The sequence below is a fragment of the Acanthopagrus latus genome, chromosome 4, assembly GCF_904848185.1.
Source record: "Acanthopagrus latus isolate v.2019 chromosome 4, fAcaLat1.1, whole genome shotgun sequence".
Taxonomy (NCBI): Eukaryota; Metazoa; Chordata; class Actinopteri; order Spariformes; family Sparidae; genus Acanthopagrus; species Acanthopagrus latus.
In genome coordinates, this window is record NC_051042.1 from 23,125,895 (window position 1) to 23,145,349 (window position 19,455).

At 41.2% G+C, this 19,455-nt stretch overlaps 1 protein-coding gene across 1 annotated transcript; it reads left to right on the forward strand.

Annotated features, from left to right (window-relative positions):
- Positions 1 to 252: 252 nt before the first annotated feature.
- Positions 253 to 17,823, forward strand: LOC119018230 (stereocilin). The gene is made up of 29 exons (XM_037095746.1): positions 253 to 352; positions 445 to 1,572; positions 2,074 to 2,098; positions 2,189 to 2,744; positions 2,861 to 3,748; positions 3,853 to 3,915; positions 4,006 to 4,131; positions 5,195 to 5,361; positions 5,444 to 5,630; positions 6,604 to 6,719; positions 7,051 to 7,183; positions 7,300 to 7,482; positions 8,168 to 8,206; positions 8,287 to 8,463; positions 10,662 to 10,811; positions 11,890 to 11,948; positions 12,115 to 12,238; positions 12,363 to 12,445; positions 12,540 to 12,675; positions 13,132 to 13,334; positions 13,830 to 13,920; positions 14,027 to 14,198; positions 14,313 to 14,482; positions 15,115 to 15,270; positions 15,459 to 15,601; positions 16,116 to 16,264; positions 16,491 to 16,588; positions 17,295 to 17,442; positions 17,625 to 17,823. The coding sequence occupies exons 1-29, from the start codon at positions 253 to 255 to the stop codon at positions 17,711 to 17,713; spliced, it is 5,859 nt and encodes a 1,952-aa protein (XP_036951641.1). The 3' UTR covers positions 17,714 to 17,823.
- The last annotated feature ends 1,632 nt before the right edge of the window (positions 17,824 to 19,455 follow it).

Below are 19,455 nucleotides of genomic sequence, written 5' to 3' on the forward strand. Positions count from 1 at the left end.
ACCCAGTTTTCTTCCCGTTTTTATAAGTTAAGTACATTTCTGATGCTTGTTTCAGTGACCATGCAGTGAAAGTGGTAAGGTGATGTGGGAGCTAGTCATTAAGGTTTAATGCCCCCTCTCCACTGAGATACTTTACTCCTTGAGTCCATCTCATCAATGAAAATTTAAAAAAAAGCTGCATCTGTTTAAACTTGAGGTGTTGTGAAATCAATAGGAGAAACAGGATGAGGACAAAGATGTGACTGGCATGAGATGAAGATGGCAGACAAAGGGCCAGGGATGGTCACTCTTAGATTCACAAGCATCATAGTTTGTGCTGTTTTACTGGGACAAGGATCCCCGCAGAACACAGGCAAGTGCACCCCCAAAACTTTTCACCAGTTACAATATTTGTGCTGATTAAAAATGTAATACCTGATGCTGGCTCTTATGGGACTCTTTCAGGAGGTGGTAAAGAGGACAGCAGAAATGCCATTCTAAAGGAGATCATTTCAAAATGGAGTACAGGAAGTGGTTGGAGTCCTCAGAAAGCTCCTCCAGAAACAAGCAAGGACCAGCCTGTGCACCTGTGGGCGAGGAATATCATGGGGAGCCTAAAAACACTTTTTCCAAACAAGAACCTGCCTTCTTTAAACAAGCCAATTGACAGGCACCGTTTGTCGGGCTTCCTCTACAACATCTCTCTGTACCTCCAAGAGATGGGTGCCGAGCTGGAGGAGGCACCAGCCGAGCCAGATGAAGATCATCTTTGGGAGAAGGTGCTGCATTTCTTTCTCCAGTCTGAAGGGAATGCTGCGCTGAACCAGTGGAACGGCCGGGTGCCACCACGACCCAGCGTCAGAGTGCAGGACTGGTTCTTGTCCCTAAGGGGTAGTCCTCACTGGGACTGGCTTCTGGGGCTGCTGCAGAGCCTGCTCAGTCTATCAGAGCGTCAGCCCAACAGGCCCCTCTTGACTTACTTGTCTCAGAACTGGAGGACAGTGAGCGCTGTGCTGGAAGCTTCCCTTCAGGCTCTGATCAGTGGGACTTATGGCCAGGCTAGCGCAGGCCTGCAGGGCTTTATCTGTGCTCTGAAGGGTCGTAGTGACTGTGCCTTCAGTGTTAGCTGGCTTCAGCAGCTGCTGCGTTTCCTGGAAACCCGCAACTGGAAGCCTGTGGTCAGTTTACACCCAGCAGGGGAAGGTGCTGAACACAGTAAAGGCTCAAGTGCCTTTGGACGCTTGAAGCCCTTCAGCTTGCCTCCTGAGGCCTTGAGGCAGGATGGGTTTTCTGTAAATGGATCTATGGATGAAATGCTGGCGACAGAGGATGATCCAGACTCTGTGCAAAGTTTACTCCTACAGGTGTTATCACGCTCAGGTGGAGGAGAGCGAGGTGGCCATCTGGCACAGAAAAATCTGGCTCTGGTGCAGAGTTTAGACGGGCTGAGGAGAGGCCTCCTGCACAGGGTGGGTAGTTCTGTCTACGATAACCTGAGGAAAAAGGTGTCACGAGTAACCATGGTGCTGCTTGATGATGTCAGCACTCTGGTGGACGTGCCACAGCCCAACCCTCAGGGCCGGTGCTCTGTTGGTGAGTATGCTGAGCAGTTGGCCTCACAGGTTATTTGCACAATCAAAACAGCCATGAAATCTTGAAAAGTATTTAAGACTATAAAATTGGTATAGAAAGATCTGCTGCCAGCTATAGTTCATAGGGCAGATGCTGCTGTGTGTAGATGCACTCTCTCATTTGGATGCTTTGCTTCAGAAGTTATTCATCCAAGATAAAACCTTGTTAAGGGGCCTCCTGAATTTGGCCCTGGTTTCACCTGAAGGATCCAGGAGAGACAGTGACAGTGACTGCCACTGCTTTAAAATCTTTGTAATCATCCTGGCCGATGAAAGCATCTGTTGTTAGCCCGGCTAATCTCTTTATCCTCTCATTGATGTCAGTAACATTATATCTTGGGCATTGTTAGCTGAGCTGCGCTGTTATATCAGGCACGTACTACAGGAGTCTCCACTTGCTTTTTCCACCTCTCATACACTTTGATTTTCTGTTAATATTTGCTTTTTGTTTCTCTCGTTGAAGGCGACCTGAGACAACTGATCTTATGGTAAGATATTTTAGGAATATGACCACATGTTTCACAGTAAATTGTTTGCAAAAACAGAATTCTACCATTGTTCTGTCCATGCACATGTAGGGGGATAAGACATAACGTGACGTGGAACACTCAGGCTTTGGGTGTGATGTCCCAGGGTCTCCCGAGCTCGCTCCCATTCTTGTCCTGCCCCTCCACTGAAGGAGATGAAGTGAGATCAAAAACAGCATCTTCTTCAGGAACTTCAAAACAAAACCGCCTTCATGAACACTCCACCGCAGCTCGTCGCTCGCAGTTCAATCAGCCACAAACAGGGAAAACAAGAGAGAGCATCGACCTGCAGAGAGAGATGGAGTTCTCCACCTCAATAGAAATACTAGAGGCAGCATGTAACGAGTCGATCCCAGGCTTGACAGGCGTCTCCAACTTCACTGTGTTCCTCTACTGCAAACTGTTTGAAGGGGAGAACGGCTCAGTTGATCCTGCAGTGGCTGAGATGGGGCTCGACCTGCACGCCACATGCTCAGATGCGGCTTGGTACCTGTCTGCTGCTGAGGAGGACTTCCTTTGGGTTCACGTCTGCAGTGAGTTCTTTGCCCATGAATTCAACAACACGGTGTGTGCCAACTCTTCTTTCTGGCTGCAGAGAGCACATCAGGTAAAGAGCTGCTTGCAGTGTTTTCCCGGAACTTTTTGCTAAAGGTCTGTTTCTGCTTATGTCTCTGCTTCTGTTTGTCCCTTTATTTTAATTTATCCTCACTTTACCATTTGCAGGCTGCCTTGACAAAGGACTATCATTTTTTTAACCAGACAAGCATAGACGAACTGTGCGTGCAGCTGTCAGGTGAGCCGATAGGAAGTCCAAGACTCGATGAGACCTGTCTGGCCCAGTTGGGCAGCAGGTCTCTCAGTGCCCAGACTTTCAGACATTGCTTTCTGCCCAACAACTCCGTCCTGATTTCAGCTTTATGTGGGAGAGAGTCCCCAGACTCACACCAGTCCTTGCCAGAGGGCAGCTGGGCTGCAGCTTACTGCTCCAAAATACAAAACCTCTCCCATGTTGACATGATTGAGGAGACTTGCCAGTACAAGGACTGGGCTGTGCATCATTTCACAAACTCCACTCTTTTGGAGCTCTGTGGGCATACACATGGATTGAGAGAGTACATCTGTCTCAATGCCACACTCTACCATCAACTCCTGAGATCAATGCCTCAGTTTGCTGATTTCTGTGCTGATCTGCAGGCAGAGCTGGAGGGCAGGAAGTGTCTGCTGCAGAGGTTTTTTGACATGCTCCCCGCGCCGTATGAGTTTGACACCTCACAGCTGTGTGTGGACCCGGCTCCGCTGCTGGTGGAAGTCATACACAAGCTGAGTGTGTGTGAGGTGGAGGGAGGGGAGCGTGAAGGGTTTTTAGTGGTGCTGGGATATGTGTTGCGTGTCCTGGACTTCATGGTGGGCCTCTCTTCGGGACTGGATGAAGGGGAAAGAGAGGCGAGGCAAGGTTTGGGCCAGGCAATCCTGGTTTCCACTCTCCTTGACAACACCTCCTGGGCCACACTGCAGCCAGAGGCCTCCATGAGCGTCCTTCACACTGTGGGAGTCTTCCTCCGCAGAGAGCAGAACGCCACCCTCAAAGAGGACCTGCTGAGTTGCTTCAGTGTAAGATAGCTTAGTCACACACACACACACACACACACACACACACACACACACACACACACGAAGAATAGAGAGTGAATAACTTGTTTCTGTTGCTACATCAGCCCGTCTTGTGGGACCTCATCCAGCGGGACGACAACTCATCCGCTCTCAGGGTTCTGCTGCAGGTATCGGGCCTGTGCAGCTACATTCCCATTTCAATCTTTCAGATCTGCTCACTGAACTTTACACTGAGGTGAATCACTTTATCTCACCAGGAGTACCTTCAGATGCCAAGAGACAGCATTCGCACGCTCGTGATGTCTGCGGAAAAAGATGCTGTGAAGAGATTCCTCTCACACATGCATCAGAGCTGGGACCAGCTACATGTTGAAACCGACCAGGTTTGTTTTAAAAGGGGGAGTGCACCCCAAAATCAAAAATACATATTTTAACTCTCACCTGGAGGGGAGCTTATCCATCTAAATTGTTTTGATGTGAGATGCTGATTTTTGGGGCTGTGGAGATGGGTTGGGATAATGGGATAATTTAGTTATTACTTACTTACTTATTTAGCTAGCCTCTCATCCATGAGTAGATGCATGCGTCCTCTGTGTGGTGATATGTAGATATGCTTCTCCGTGCTTCTCATTCCTTCCAACTAGTGCTGTCGTGATACCAGTTTTTTACAGCAAGATTAGTTCAGGATAATGATAATATCTCAATATCTATACAAATATCAAAAAAGAAAATTATGCTAATTGAATCTAAATTACCCTCAAATTACATGTGTAGGGAGGTGAGAGAGTCTATAACCATAACTATAAAAAAGTGATGGAAAAGAAGAACTACTAAAAAATACATTATAACTAGTGAAAAGATCATAACAAAAATGCACAAATGAATAAATACATTAAATAAATCTATCCAAGCTGTATGCTGATATTTAGGAATCAATTCATGCCTTTCCATAACATGACATAAGCTAAGGAGTGCTTTAATGCTAACCCTAGCCATTGTCTAACTAACAGAAGCTAATGATTTAAAATATGTTGTTTTACCTTGAAATATGGCCCGATGTCCCCTTGAGACCTTTATTATCCATCCTCTTACCAGTGTCTTATCAGTGGGGAAGTGGTGAAATAATATCATTTTGTAAGATTCCCTACGTTTATATGACAGCAGCATGACACCATCTTTCAGGCTTCACACCCTGAACGTGACATCAAGGTAAAATGGCCACTGTGTGAATATGTTCTATATGTGACGCTTTTTATGAAGCACTTTTAGCAGATTTAAGATGTTTGTATAATGTACTGCGCTGTCTCTCTGCCTACAGTTCTGTGCATGGTTCACCTCTGCTGTCTCTGTTTTACTTTGATCTATGTCACAGCCCATGCATATTTAAAGAGGGCCAAATTGAATACACATACAGTTTCTGTCCTGCTCTATTGTTTTCTCTGTCAGGCCTCTCAAAAAGAGCTGCAGGCCATGGAAACAATGACTGCTGCTTTCATCCATAAGTTCCCCCGAGTGACCCCAGAACTGTTTGTCGACCTGTCTCAGTTCATTCCCTTCATGTCGGTCTCTGACATCATGAGCTTCCCAGCCTCCCTGATAGTCAACGACAGCGTGTGAGTTACTGACCTACATTCAATTTCAATATACAGTATCTTTTCCTGATGGTAACAGAACAGCATCTGTGTTGCTCTCCAGGTTGACAGCCATTCGTGATCACAGCTCAGGGATGAAGTCACTGCAGAAAAAGGCTTTTGTAAAACGACTCCTGCAGTCAAGTGTGCTGGGTGATGTCCCTACGTGGCCACCATACTTTCTCAGTTCCATCCTCCCGCTTCTACCTTACCTGCCAGTCAGTCATTTTCAGCAGCTAACATCACAGCAAGTAAGAGGCCAATCTGCTAATTTTAACATAATCTCTGTCACAGATGTTAGCCATAACAGTCATGATCAGGTGATTATTCAGGTCATTCATGGGATATTATTTGCATATGACAAATTAAGGGAAAAATCTAAATATATGAATTGGGATGCTTTCATGCAAGTTGTAAAGGCCACAAAAGGGTTTTATGGCCTTCTTAGTAATCAGATCTCATCTCAATTAAGGTCCTAAAGCAGATTTAGTAGATGAGTACTGCTCCTCCTCCACCACCACCATGGCTGGAGACATTATGTTTTGGAGTTGTCCATCCATCTGTCCATCCCAGTCTCGTAAACCCGATATATTCTCGAAGGAATTTCTTCAAATTGGGAAAAAGCAACAACTTGAATCCAGGGATGAACTGATTTGAATTTGGTGGTCAAAAGTTGAGGTCACTGTGACCATGTCATGCACCAACATCCTCCTTGCGCTGATGTACTGATGTCAAATAAAAGACAAATGGATAGTAAAATTCAAAGGAGCAGTGTTGATATTGTAGTAATAGAGACAAAACTTGTTTTTCTTTCAGCACATAAATGCTTCGTCTCAGTGCTTCTGAGCCCATCGCAAATGCTTTTCTGACAGGAAAAATCATAGGCCCTAACAGGACAAAATTATTTTGTCATGGCACATTAAACAAAAGGTTGAAGGTCAAATTACCTGTGACACATCATAACATTCTGAAGATTCAGAAGAGAGATTGTGACCATGTTTCACATTTGGTCAGAAATGACGACACTGATCCTGGGTGACCACCTTTACTAAACTGTGCTGACTGTAGAGCTCTTCAGGTTGAAGATTTATTAGGAATTTATTGTTTCTTGTTTCTCTCAATTAACTTGACAACCGAACAGGCTTACAGTTGTGGTTGTTGTTTCTGCTGATTTGTCATGATTGTCGTCACACCATCTGACTTTTAATCTATTGTCTTATTTAGCTCACTCCCCTGATAGAGTTTCTAGGCAACAGCAGTCTGGATGGTGTCCGGGGGCGTCATGTGCTCCGGACCCTCTTCAACAAGAAGAAGAACCTGACCAGTGATAACATTCTGAGGTGGGACTGAGACAGCCTCAATTAATGTTGATGTGTGTCTGTCTTTATTTAGGATCCATTAGAGGTGCTGAACATGTAAACATACAGAGCTACAGTCCTGCACTCACTGTTGCTTTACGTTCTGTTTTATGAACAAGTGTAATCAACTGAAGGCATACTCAAGAAAGGTGTTCCTGTCCTGATGATGTGACCTCTATGGGAGATTATTTATTGATATACAAGATTGTGACTGGTTGGCATTGATGAGTTAGATCATAGCTTGGTTATGTATTGACTTGTGTGGTTTTAGAAAACAAAGTCCCCCCCTCCCCCCTCTGAATTCTGTTTGCAGGTTAGGGATCCTTACATGTTACCTGGATCCAGTGGACCTGGTTTCATTTCTTCAGGACTCAGCGGTGTCTTTAGCTCTCTGGCAGCAGCTGGCTCAGTGCATGTCCAAGGGCTTCATCAGTGACAGCGGCAGGGTAAGCACTACTTCAGTAAATCTTCTTGAAACCACTGACATTCTCATCATTTTTTCCTCTCTGTGCTCTTCCACGCTATGTTTGACTAACTGGGCTGATTTGTGTGTGATGGACAGTTGTCCTCTTGGTTGATACCAGCCGTTCAGACGCTGAATGTCAGCAGCATGGCTCCTTCAGACCTTTCTCCCCTCACTGGTCTGTTACCTCAGTTAGGAGCTTCCTTCCTGCTGTCACTCCCCTCACAACAACTCCTGGAAATTCTCTCACAACCAGGATTACACAGATATTCTCCAGCACAGGTCAGCAAGGAATTTATTTGTTACCTCTTGGGTGCAGTTGTTACTTGTTCTCAAGTAGTTTGTAGAAAGTAATGTGGACAAAACTTCATTTTACAGGTCGTCAAATATCATGGTAAGCGAGTGGTATTTACCAAGCAACCCATTTGAAATTTCTTTGAAATTGCCACACATTTACGGTAATAACAATGTTAAAAAACAAAAGAAAAACACCCCTATATTATTGAATATTCCAGTGAATTATTGTAAATTAGCAACTTACAATAATTTACTGGTTAGACAGAAACTAGGTGGAAGTTTCCTGAAAATGTATGAAATAAATGACCTGCTATTTATGAGCTGCTTGTTGGAAAATAGCAGACTAATATTAAATCATGTTGGGATAATTTTCAATAAGTTTTGAGGTAATTATCATGGTAATTAGGGGGCAATTTTAAAAAATGTGAACCTGTTCAAATTAAGTGATACTGTAAGTGTTTTTTTAATGAAAGTTTCTACCAAATTTTGTTGGTAAAAATGCCAAGGCAATCAAAGATGCTTTCACTGATCATGATGCATTTTTCACAACCTGTAATATGTACTGCTGGGTTTGTCCTAACTGTACTGCAGTGTTCTTTTAGAAAAAAAGAAAAAAAAGAAAACTGATTAAACTGATTTCGCACGCCCACTTGCAATTTTTTCTCCTTAGGCTTTTCAAATGTTCTCCAAGATATCAAAGGACACCCCTGTAAGTAGACATTTTCAAAATATTTTTACTTAGTTCCAGCCAGCTGCACTTTCACCACCGTGCTTCTCTCTCCCTGCCAGCTCACCATGGAAAAACTGTGCAGACTGAAGCCATTACACTCTGGTCTCTCCCCCGCTGTGCTCAGAGACCTCCAGTGGCCTGAGATCAGTGAAGCTGCCCACTGCCAGTGCTGGAGGACGCTGCTAACTGAGCTAAAGCCCGGCCAAAGAGCCATGTTATACAATGCAATGCAGGAGGTGATGGTGCTGTCATCTAACTTTTCTTATCTTGTCATCCCTCCTCATACCCTGCTACAACTCACCAGGTTGATTAAATGGTTTTGGCAGATGAAACGATTCGACACCATCCTTTTTACTCCAGAAGCCTCAAGCTTACTGGAAAATATCTCCTTTAAACAAAGAAACTGCAGCCTGAGTTACATTTATCTCAGGTTTCCAGACAGTGTTCCTTTTGATCCACATTTCAACCTAACTTGTGTTTTCTAAAAGGCCCTTTAAAGGAACGGTTCACCCCAAGATATAAAATACTGTTGCTACTTATCCATCTTGACTGTTTTAGTGTGAAATACAGAATTTTGGAGACAACAACTGTTGAGATGTCTGCCTTATTTTGATTATAATCCAGCCAGATGGCAGGCAGTTTATCAAGCTTTAGGGGTCAGAAAGATAGGCTACATGTAAAAAACTCAACAGCAATGTCTCTTAACAGAAGTCATGACCATTTATTAAAGATAAACCACAGACCTTATTGGAAGCAGTTGCATATTAAGTACAGTATGCTAACTAAGTCACAGCTCAGCCGGTCTTGCCAACCCTTCTGATTTTCCTGGGAGAGACTTTTCTTTACTTTGCCCTGTCCCATTTTCCTCCCAGGGTCACATTTCTCTGAGATCTCTGACAATTTTTCACCCCTCTTTTCCCCTTTTAATTATCATAACCAGTTTCTGGCCGTGAAAATGTGAAGTCTGCTGTACTGTTGCGCCTCCTCCTCCTCAGTGAATAAGAGATGGACAGAAAAATGGAGAAGAGACAGATTGTTTAAACAAATTTCAGATGCCCTGGAGAGAGGAATTCTGGTTTCTCACATAAGGTTTGAAAGGAGAGAGACTGTGAAATCTATGTCAGAACCCATCAAGAGGCTGACTAAACAAAGCATTCATTACCTAATTGTCACCATAATGCAGGAAACACAGTCCTTGAATCTCACATTTTTGGGACACCAAATCCAAGTTTGGATATAAAATCCTCCCTATTGTTGAGATCCCAATGGTTAACAAGTAAGAGCTCAGCCGAGGATGCCATTGACTGTATTCACACAGGGGCCATTTTCCCCTTTTTTACTCAGGGTGCTCTGCTCTGTCACAGGTTGCAGGTTGAATATCTGAGATATTGTTATCATTTCATCATCTACCAGTTGATAAACAACTTAAAAGTTATTGGATGATGAAAATCTGGATATTTTGAGATAAAACAACATATTGGATAACCCATTAGCCAAAAATATCATACAACCACTTCCTAACAAGCATTACCATTTGATTACATTCACATTTCACATCCAGGCTACAATTACTGTATCCAAAATTGGTGTTGATATTTTAGAATAAACTTTAAGCCTATTTCCTATCCTATCAAAGCTAATGGGTCTTTAAATATGCTGTTTAACTGTGAAAAATTACCCGCTGTTTCCCAGATTTTCACTATATATTGTCTTTTCAGTTGCTGATCAATTGGGGAGGTGTGAAATAATAAATATTTGTCAGATTCCCTGCATCTAGGTTACACAACTTGCAATTTGGAACACAGCAGTACAACATTAATTCCCACCCAAAGCGTAGTGTTTCCTGAGGGGAAAATGGGTGCTGTTTGAATATGGTTGAGTACCATTTCATTTTATGTATTGGAGAGAAGGCAGACATCTCTGTCGCAGATATGTCCAAAACACTGCAACAGAGACCAAAACATCCTAGATAGATAAACAGTACTACAAGTAAGAGAAAAAAATGGTTATGAGGGCGAACTGTCCCTTTGTGTTCACCCTTTGTGAAAAAATGTCTGAAATGCAGTCTAAAGACAGTTAAATAAAGGAAACACTGCTGAGTTGAAGATCAAACATACCTTCACAGAAGTCAGAGGGAACTGTAACAAAGCATAGAATAAAAAAATCATTGTCTGTAATTATTCAACTGACAAAAAAAACAAAAAAAACAAAAAAAAAACCGGCCCCAACTGACCTTCTGCTCCTTAGCAATAGTTTAAATTTAACATTCAACACATGAACCCGCGAGATGTCTTTATACATATCCAAGCAACATTGCTGTCAACAGTTATAATGCATATGCAGAACAGTAGAAGTAACAGACTGAATAAATTATAAGGTTTAACAGTTCCCCTTCACAACTGACAATGTTGTTGTTGTTCTCTTATGTCAACAGGCTCTACACAGAGACTCCCAGAACAGCACTCAGCAGGTAAACTGTCTGCTGCCATTTGTCCCTCTGAGGGAGCTGACAGAAACCTTAAATGGAGAAGCGATCGTACGAGACATCAGCCTGTACAGAGACGTACTCTGGTCGTCACAGCAGGTGCACATTTTTACTTTGATCCATCTTTGTGTGCCGTTTTGAAGCTGCATTGATATGACAACAATGGGTGGCGGCTCTCTGACTTAAGAAGAAAATGTTACCAGCTTCAGTTTTCAGTCCTATTAATCTGTAACTCATTGGATATGCTTCAGGTGAGCCTTTCAGGATATTAATACTCCATAAGCATCAGCCGCCATCAAGCTAATTAGTTTGGATGTAGTACAATGGTGTGGAGGAGTGTAGCTTAAATTAATAATGGCTGCCTTAAAGGGATTTTGTCACAGCCAAGAGTGTATTTCATCTTCTGTTCTCGGCCTAACAAGACCTGAGTCGTATCAATAAAGATTGCCCTCTTCAGTCAGTGGCTGCACTAAAATATATTGTGACACTGAATATTAAACCTAAAATATTATACTTGAATAACCCTGAAGTTAAATGTTTCACTACCCTGTGTTATGTGTGTGATTAAACATTTATCACGGTCCTTTTATTGTCAGATTGTAATTACTGGCAATTAAGCTATAAATCCACCTGTCTATACACTAAAAAAAATGATTTGGCTAAAACAGCGACTTCTATGAATATGAAAATAATCAGATTGCCAAATACCACGATGATCAACTTTCACAGTAATTTGACTAGTCATTTTGAAAATGTCTCCCTCTGGACCAAAATATGCTCAACATAATCCGCTAAAAATATATATTTTACTCCAAATATTTTAGGCATCGAAAACGTACAGACTAAAAAGCCATTTACTTTTTAAAAGTTTCTCACTTTATTTTGAATTGATTTCAATAATGAGCAACTTCAAACATCCACTGAAACATCTCCTAGACAAGTATGCAGCATCAACATATTTGAGCACTGCACCAAGCAGGGTTTTAATTAGATTTTACCTTTTCCTTATATGCAAGAATAGATTTCAGTTGTTTTAGTATTGAAATAAACTTATAATCCAATTAAAATAACTGTGATTAATAAATGATAGTGATCCGTAGGTCTTTCATCATAAACAAAATTTAATTTAGCTACAATCAAATTGTTGACTCTGACACCCCTTTCTTCATGTGGACAGGCTCAGCTTCTGTTCAAAAAGATCCAGGAATATAAATACATCACAAACAAGATGGCAAGGTAAGTTGAATGAATTATAGCAGAACATTCAGATCTAGAAGTCCAGTTGTTACCTCATTTAACCTCCAAACTGAATTAGAGATTAAAAACAAACAGATCCAGTCATTGTCAGGTGAGATAGTCACTCAGTAAACAGTTTAAATAATGGCTGCTGTGTTTCTTGTAGGGATCTGGGTCATATTGCAGGTGGAATGAGCTGTGAATTTCTGAGCCTTTGGAGCAACGATACTGATTTTGCGGAGTTGATTCAGTTTGTTAGTGAGCTGCCTGGTGGCGTGAGACCTGCTCTGGTGAGAACACCTCAATGTCTTTATCACAGCCTCTGATACAAAAGCCATTAGTTTGTTGATGAAGACAAATCAAAAGTCACATTTGAGTCTAACGAGTTCAGATGTGTCTTGGCTTTGTTACCAGCGAAAATGTATCGTGGATGAATTGAGGAAACAACCAGATCCTGACCTCAGTGCCTTGAGCTCCGGCTTTGCCGCAACATTACCGTAAATATATCCCAATTAAACGTGTGTTGCTCTTTACAAAAATATTTCACAGTTTATCTGAAGCTGATTTACAACTCGTCTTCTTCTTTTCCAGTGTGACGATGGTAGAGAACCTCTCAAATGTTTCCTTCAGAGCCGTGCTGGGCCACATTCAGGCAGACTTTGCTGATTTCCTCAGGCTGCCACATTACAAGCAGACGAATTTAGCAGAGAAAGCCGTTGCTGAGCTGGTAAAACACCAGCATGAGCCATACAAATACTGCATTTGCTGCATATCCTAACATGATGTGCAGGAGAAGACACATTGTTAGATGTCATTTGCATGTAATTTATAAACATCATTAACTAATTAAAAAGACATCTGAAATTAATGTCTTGGTATTTGATATGATAAAATGGCACCATGAGCATAAACTGGAACTCAGAGATGCTGTTTGTGGTTGAATGAAATCAGTTATGATTGGCTCAGGTTACTGATGGTGAGTCATGTATTTGATTTGTATCAACATATTAATGGGGCAGAAAGAGAAAAATTCAAAATTCACACACAAAAAGAAAGAGACAGATGGAGGAAGAAATTCAGGCGCAACCTGACTCATCTTTCAGCAGCTTTTCACATGAGTGAAGTCGTATCAGTGTGAAATCCATCTAATCCAGGCTCACTGACTGTATGTGGTGCTCTATAGGGCTCTTCTCTGGCTGAGGGGGAGCTTGATGGTACCACTCTGGATGTCCTGGGGCCTTTACTGCCTTTCTTGGACCGGGACAGTTTGGCTCTGGTGAACAAAGGAGCTCTGGCTCTGCGGCTGGAGGAGATGAGGGGTTTCTGCATTCCTAAAGAGGCTCTGAGAGACATTAGTGCACTTCTCACTCAGAGAGACTTACTTGGGTAAAGCTACGCATCTGCTTGAAAAAACATCACATGTCCTAATAACATGTCAACAAGTTGATTTAAAACACATCAATGGTTACAAACATACAAGAAAAAACGCCTGGAAAGGTAAATTAAGTAAACTGTCACCTGTTGAATTCCTACTCGAAACAAAAGGGGGCAGCATATCACCGGAGTAACCACTAACTGCTGTTACTCATAGCAGTCATACAGTTAACTGTAAAGCTAGCCTGGCTAGTCTGGACTTGGAGTTTGGAGAAGCAGTTGGTGTTTGCACCACTAGTTAGCACTGACCCTGTTATCCTGGCTATAGCATAGCTAAAAACTCACATCTACACATGTTCGAATTGTACACTAGAAGTAATACTGAATAGTTTGCTTGCATTCTGAAATACATTAAATGCCTGATAGTAAATTCCAGCATTGCGCTGGCAATAATACTTGGATTACATAAAACAGCAGTAATAAGAAGATATGTGTTGTACTTGCCAGGGAGCCGTCCAAATGGCAAGTTGGGGATGTGGAACATTTGGGCAGGCTGGTGTTTTCTCTCTCAACAAAACAGATTAACTCCATCCCACTGGTAAGCACCCAAAAGCATCCGCCCGTGCAAATAATTCATTTTACTGCACTTGAACTTGCTTTCTACCCTGACAGGCATGAATATATAATATGTTTCCTCTGTGCAGACAGTGTTGAATAAAGACACAGTGGAGCAGGTCCTGGTGGGTCAAACTCACTGGGAGGACAGTGTGATGGGTGGGGTCTGTGTTACTCGGTGTATGGACCAGCATCGCCACAGACAGCAGACTCAGAGTCTCATTCGAGGGATTGTCAAAGCGCGGAGCAGGAGGGCAAAAGGTTCAATAAATATTTCCTCAAATGCAACGCATTTTATTTAGAAGACAAATCTAACTGTCATTATGAATTGTGAAAATGTTTCTGTTTTAAGTTTTTATTTGTCTTTTGGAGCAGTGCCAGTTCCAAGCTGTGCCGATATCAGAGGGACATTTCCCTCAGCTTGGACGTCCACTCAGCTCAGCCGAATGACACAAGAAGATATGAAACAGTGTGTAGAAGTTTTTGCTCAAGACGCCTCAATGAGCCCTGAGCAGCGCCGAGCAGTGTGGGTAAAACTCAGGCAGGTTAGTAAAACTGAGTAACAATATCATCTAGGACTGAGCAAATACCTGTCTGACACGAGTATCTGGTTCAAATAATTATATCATCAGAGTAAAATGTGTCAATATCCATTCTTGTGATGTGATGAGAAAAACTTCTTCAGTAGAAGAGAGAAGTATACAAAATGTATACTGTTCTCTTATTCTTCTGATCAAAAGCAATGCTGTGAGGCTATGTTAATAATTTTCTAATAAATAATAAATATAGCAACTTATGATCAATTAGTTGGTTGAACAGATAGAGATAACGGTGTGCTCGCTCATCCCGAGTATCATCCCTTTAGATTCCTTACAGTCTGACTTTTTGTGCAGCAGTTCTGTCCCTCTGCCAGTTATTATTTTACTTAAACATCACAACACAATTTTCCCCCTTCCCTTAATCCCTAAAAATGTAATACAAATTTGGCTAGTGGTATCTGAAAATTCCTTTTATTAATGTTTTTGTCTGTAAATTAGAAGATTAAAAAGTAAAAACAATGAACAGGCATTCGCATCTCCAACCCGAAGAGACAAGGACAGCTGAGTAAAGCATGAGTAGCATTCTAATACCAAATGATCTGTGTTGTGGACTTGTTCTGCTTCTTCATTCGATCCAGTCCTTCAGTCCGATGAGAGAGCTGAGAGCAGATCAGGTGCTGGCTCTGGGCTCAGTAGTGACTGAGATGGGAGAAAGAGAGCTTTACGATGCCAATCTCACTGATCTGGGTTTATTGACACATCTGGGGACGCTGACAGAGTGGAGCCCTAGGAAGGTGAACTTTCAAAATTTTCATTCTGACGCAATGTGTGTTTATTCTTGTGCTTTTTCAATTAAAATATGATCATTCTGGGTAGAGTACAGGAACTACAACTCTCATTGTGTTATGCAATCTTGTATGGTATAACAATAATTAAAGTGAATCTTGGAGTTTGACTATGTGTTTAAAATTCTTTGTTTTAGATGAGAGCAGTGATTTCAGGTGTGATGCGAAAACGCAAACTGAAAGTGGAGCAGCTATCAGCTGTTGATCTAGCAACATTTGGCCATCTGATCTGTGGTCTGTATCCCTCAGAGATCAAAAGACTGAGCCCCTACAACCTCAGGTCAGTCAAATACCTCATGTGATTTCATACAGCTTCTTCTTCTAGAGCAACAACTCTTAACAATGGTGGTAAAAGCTTAAAAAAATTCTGTTAGAACCAATAAAGAAGACTCACACTCAGCAATTCAATAAGTGAGTCTTCAAAAGCAACATTGGAGAACCAATATTCCAGACACAACATAATGTCAAATAAATGGCATCAAAACAAAAAGGAACATTAACAAATATAAGTAGTCCAAAGGGGTCAACAAACACTGCTAGTTTGCATCCAAGGTAGTAAGTAATTTGTGCAGTAATTGGCACCAGTAAACATTATGATGAATCTCTCTGGTGCCGTAACAGAAAGACTTTCTTGTGGTTTCAGTGAGAAATTAATTGATTTCACATTCACATGCTAGCAGATGCTAACTAACAGAAGGCTGGTGCACATTTCTCAGCAGCACATAACATCATGAAAACATTTTGCTTAGCCTCAGAGGAGGATAAAGTCCTGAATTCTTTCCCTCTAACTGCAGTATGGCTGTGTCGTTCCTGCGGGAGACATCCCTGCCTTGCACAGAACAGCAGATGGAGGCGTTGACAAGCCGTTTGTCCAGACCTGAGGCCTTTGGTCCAGTCAGTGCTTGGGGACCAGACGTTTTCACAGAAATTGGGACATTGGCAGGTACAGTCGAACATAATATCCCTTGGGGTAAGACCTTGTGATCAAATGTTTTTGAGTTGATTTTTCAAAGAGAAAGGAGGCTGTAAGGAGGAAGTTACAGTTTCCAGATAGATAGGTACAATTAAAAATATCCCTGAGGGTATAAAAGTTTAGGAAAACTTTTTCCTTTGATTTTATCTGAGAAACATTAATTATCTGACAGCAGTTTGTTTGTGTCTCTGTCCAGTGGGCATGGAAGATATGGTGCTGTCAGCTCTGGTACAAGAACAAATGGAAGGAATCACCCCTGAGGCCATCGTCCTGATGACACCAAAAAAGATGGCAGTGAGTTTCACCAATGATTTTAGGGCAATGTTTACCCCCAGAATAAATCTGTATGTAGCACTATTTAATAATTACAGTATTTTACAGTATAAAAGAGGGGAATCAGTGAAACCATATTCCTAGATGACATTCTGACAAACCAATTTTAAGAGAAGCACAGGTGCTAACTGTAAGTGAATAACAGCTGGATTCCATTTAGCTGCTTTAGTTTCAGGGTCCTTGTTTTGTGCAGGTTATTTCACTGTCACACTGTCATGGCTCATTTATTATTCATTTTTCTGATATTAAAAATACAAACCAAAAATCAAGTTATTATTGTAACAAAATAGTCCCGAAAAATAATTTGTTTTGTTTTTTCATGTAAATAAGTTAACACTTACTGAAGCTGGTCCACTTGCAAAACCACTTGACAAAATTAAAAAAACAGTGCACTGTTAAAATGCTGTCTTAATAAACTGGAAACATATTAGTAATGAAGCAAACAGCTACTGCCCTTGAAATTATACAGCATACACACACAATAGTGATGTGAAACAGCTGCCATAAGGCACATGTAGAATATATGATTTGATTTAGAAAGGAGGATATGGACACTATACCACACATATGGTACAGTATATGTGCTGTGTGTCTTGATCAAAAAATGTTAAAATATGTCTTCACACAGTGCTTCCTGTAGGTCTGAGTTCGAGTTTGTGTCTGACAGGTGGTGTTTAGTGCGGTTCAGTTGTCGTGGCTGAGTGCGGAGCAGGCGTGGGCTGTCACCACAGAGCAGTGGGCAGAGCTGGACACTGAGCAGAGACATGCTGTAGGACTTGCTCGATATGAAGGCGATGTCCTGCTTGAGCAGAGAGGTGAGTCTTGAAAACAATTAAGGTGACAACCTCCTCCTGTATAATAAGTATGTTATTGTTATTTTATTTCACTGGGGAAGAATTTGTTATCATATACTTGATGATTACACTTGTTTCCGCCAAACAACATGATGTTGTATTCATAAGGTGATGATAGATGTTTTGGTTGTCTGCTTCCACAGGGAGAAACTCGTCTCCAGCGGACCTGAACACAGGCAGCTTCAACATGCGCTCACTGGCTCTGTGTCTCGTGTTATGGCTTATAATTTAAATGCTGGATAAAACTTATCCATCCAAATGATTTGGATATCTATCCAAATTATCCATTGACCTCCCTTGGTATCATCATATTTTTACTTCAAATAAATATTTTGAAATGTTCTGTTTTCCTGTGTGTTGGTCCTTTAATTTATGCTGCCCTTGATTGTGCTCTACTGCACACGTATCACATTTATGTTGCTTGATAGAATACAAATAAGTAGGCTATATGTAGTTGGACTATGAATATTAATATCTTACAAGAGAATTAGGGAGCGATGCGATAATTCATGTTTGTTTGACAAAATAAAGAGCTTTACAAATTTTACAGGATGTGAGATCACACAAACACAATTGAGATTATATTTTATAGAACCATATTAAATTTAATATATATATGAACCATTTCCCTTGAGGTATAAAACACATTTGAAATCTGTCCACCATTTATTTATAACTTTGGTTGACTCAGTAATCTGCCTCCTTCAGGCCCGGGGGCCTCCATGCAAACCTTCTTTTGCCTACAAGGACCTAGTTTGCTAACTTTATTCTGGAAATGCTGCACAATAGATGTATGAATTCTTTCACAGCAAAAGAGCTATTCTACAACAGATTTTTATCCTTCTGGTATGTATTTTTTCCCCCTCGAATATAAAAGGATATTATTGAAACTTGTAGATACACTATAGTACTATAGTGTATTTAAGAGTAGAACATTTGTGTAACAATTATGATAAAATATTTTCTGTTTATTTGTTGACATAGTTGATACCAATGATATTGATTTTTTTGCCAGCCTTGCTATATCCGTAAGCCTTAATCCCTACTGATGCTCCTTCCTGCAGATATTTTCCATTTCTTTAACTTGGTGCTGCATTCGAGGCGAGAATAAAATATGACAATTACAGCTAACCTGTGCAATTGTATTACTTAACTGGCATACTACATACTGGAACTGGTATACCCTACAGTAGGAGGGTTGTAAGGGCATATCAGATTCAAGGTATGCAGTGGTATAAAAATTGAAGGTTATTATTCTACATATCTTATATCTTTATGCCACAGGTTCACTGGCTGTGGATTGATTTTTGGTAATTCAATCAACTGCATATTTGTTCACGAACCTGATTCATAAAAGTACATAATAGAAATGCAATTTTTTCATTGTGTGTATCTGTTGCTGTGTGTGAGTGTCTTTGTTTTTGATACTGTATCATGCTATGCTGTGACAACAAATCTCCCACTGAAAAAAAATAAACAAAAACCCTGATCTAATGGGTACCTAGGCAGCTCATGTGGGACATATGTCTAATTAAAGTTGGGTTTAGTCATCAAATTATCACAAACTGTCTGAAACACATAAAACCTGGGACCTGATAGTATTATTGCTGTAGTATCAGGAGAAGGCTAATGGTCTGGGGAAATAATGAAGCTGCCATGTGTAGTCGGCATTGTGGTGAAAACTTTGAGGTGAGAGGCACACTGCACAGTGGGCAGGAGGAATGTCTGGAGGTCAATAGGTCCCCAAAACCAAATTTTTGCCCAGGGGCCCTAGACCAATAGGTTAATCTAGCCTGAAGCAATATGTTCACTAATACTTTCTAAAAACCATCAGAAAAAACAAACAAACTGTTAAGCCTTCATGTATGTGTATTCATAGTGTCAATGAGTTATCAAATAATGCTGTCTAATTTTAAATGCTAGTAAATAAATGTTGCCTTTCCAAAATTGGACATTTATGTAGAATGAACCTTA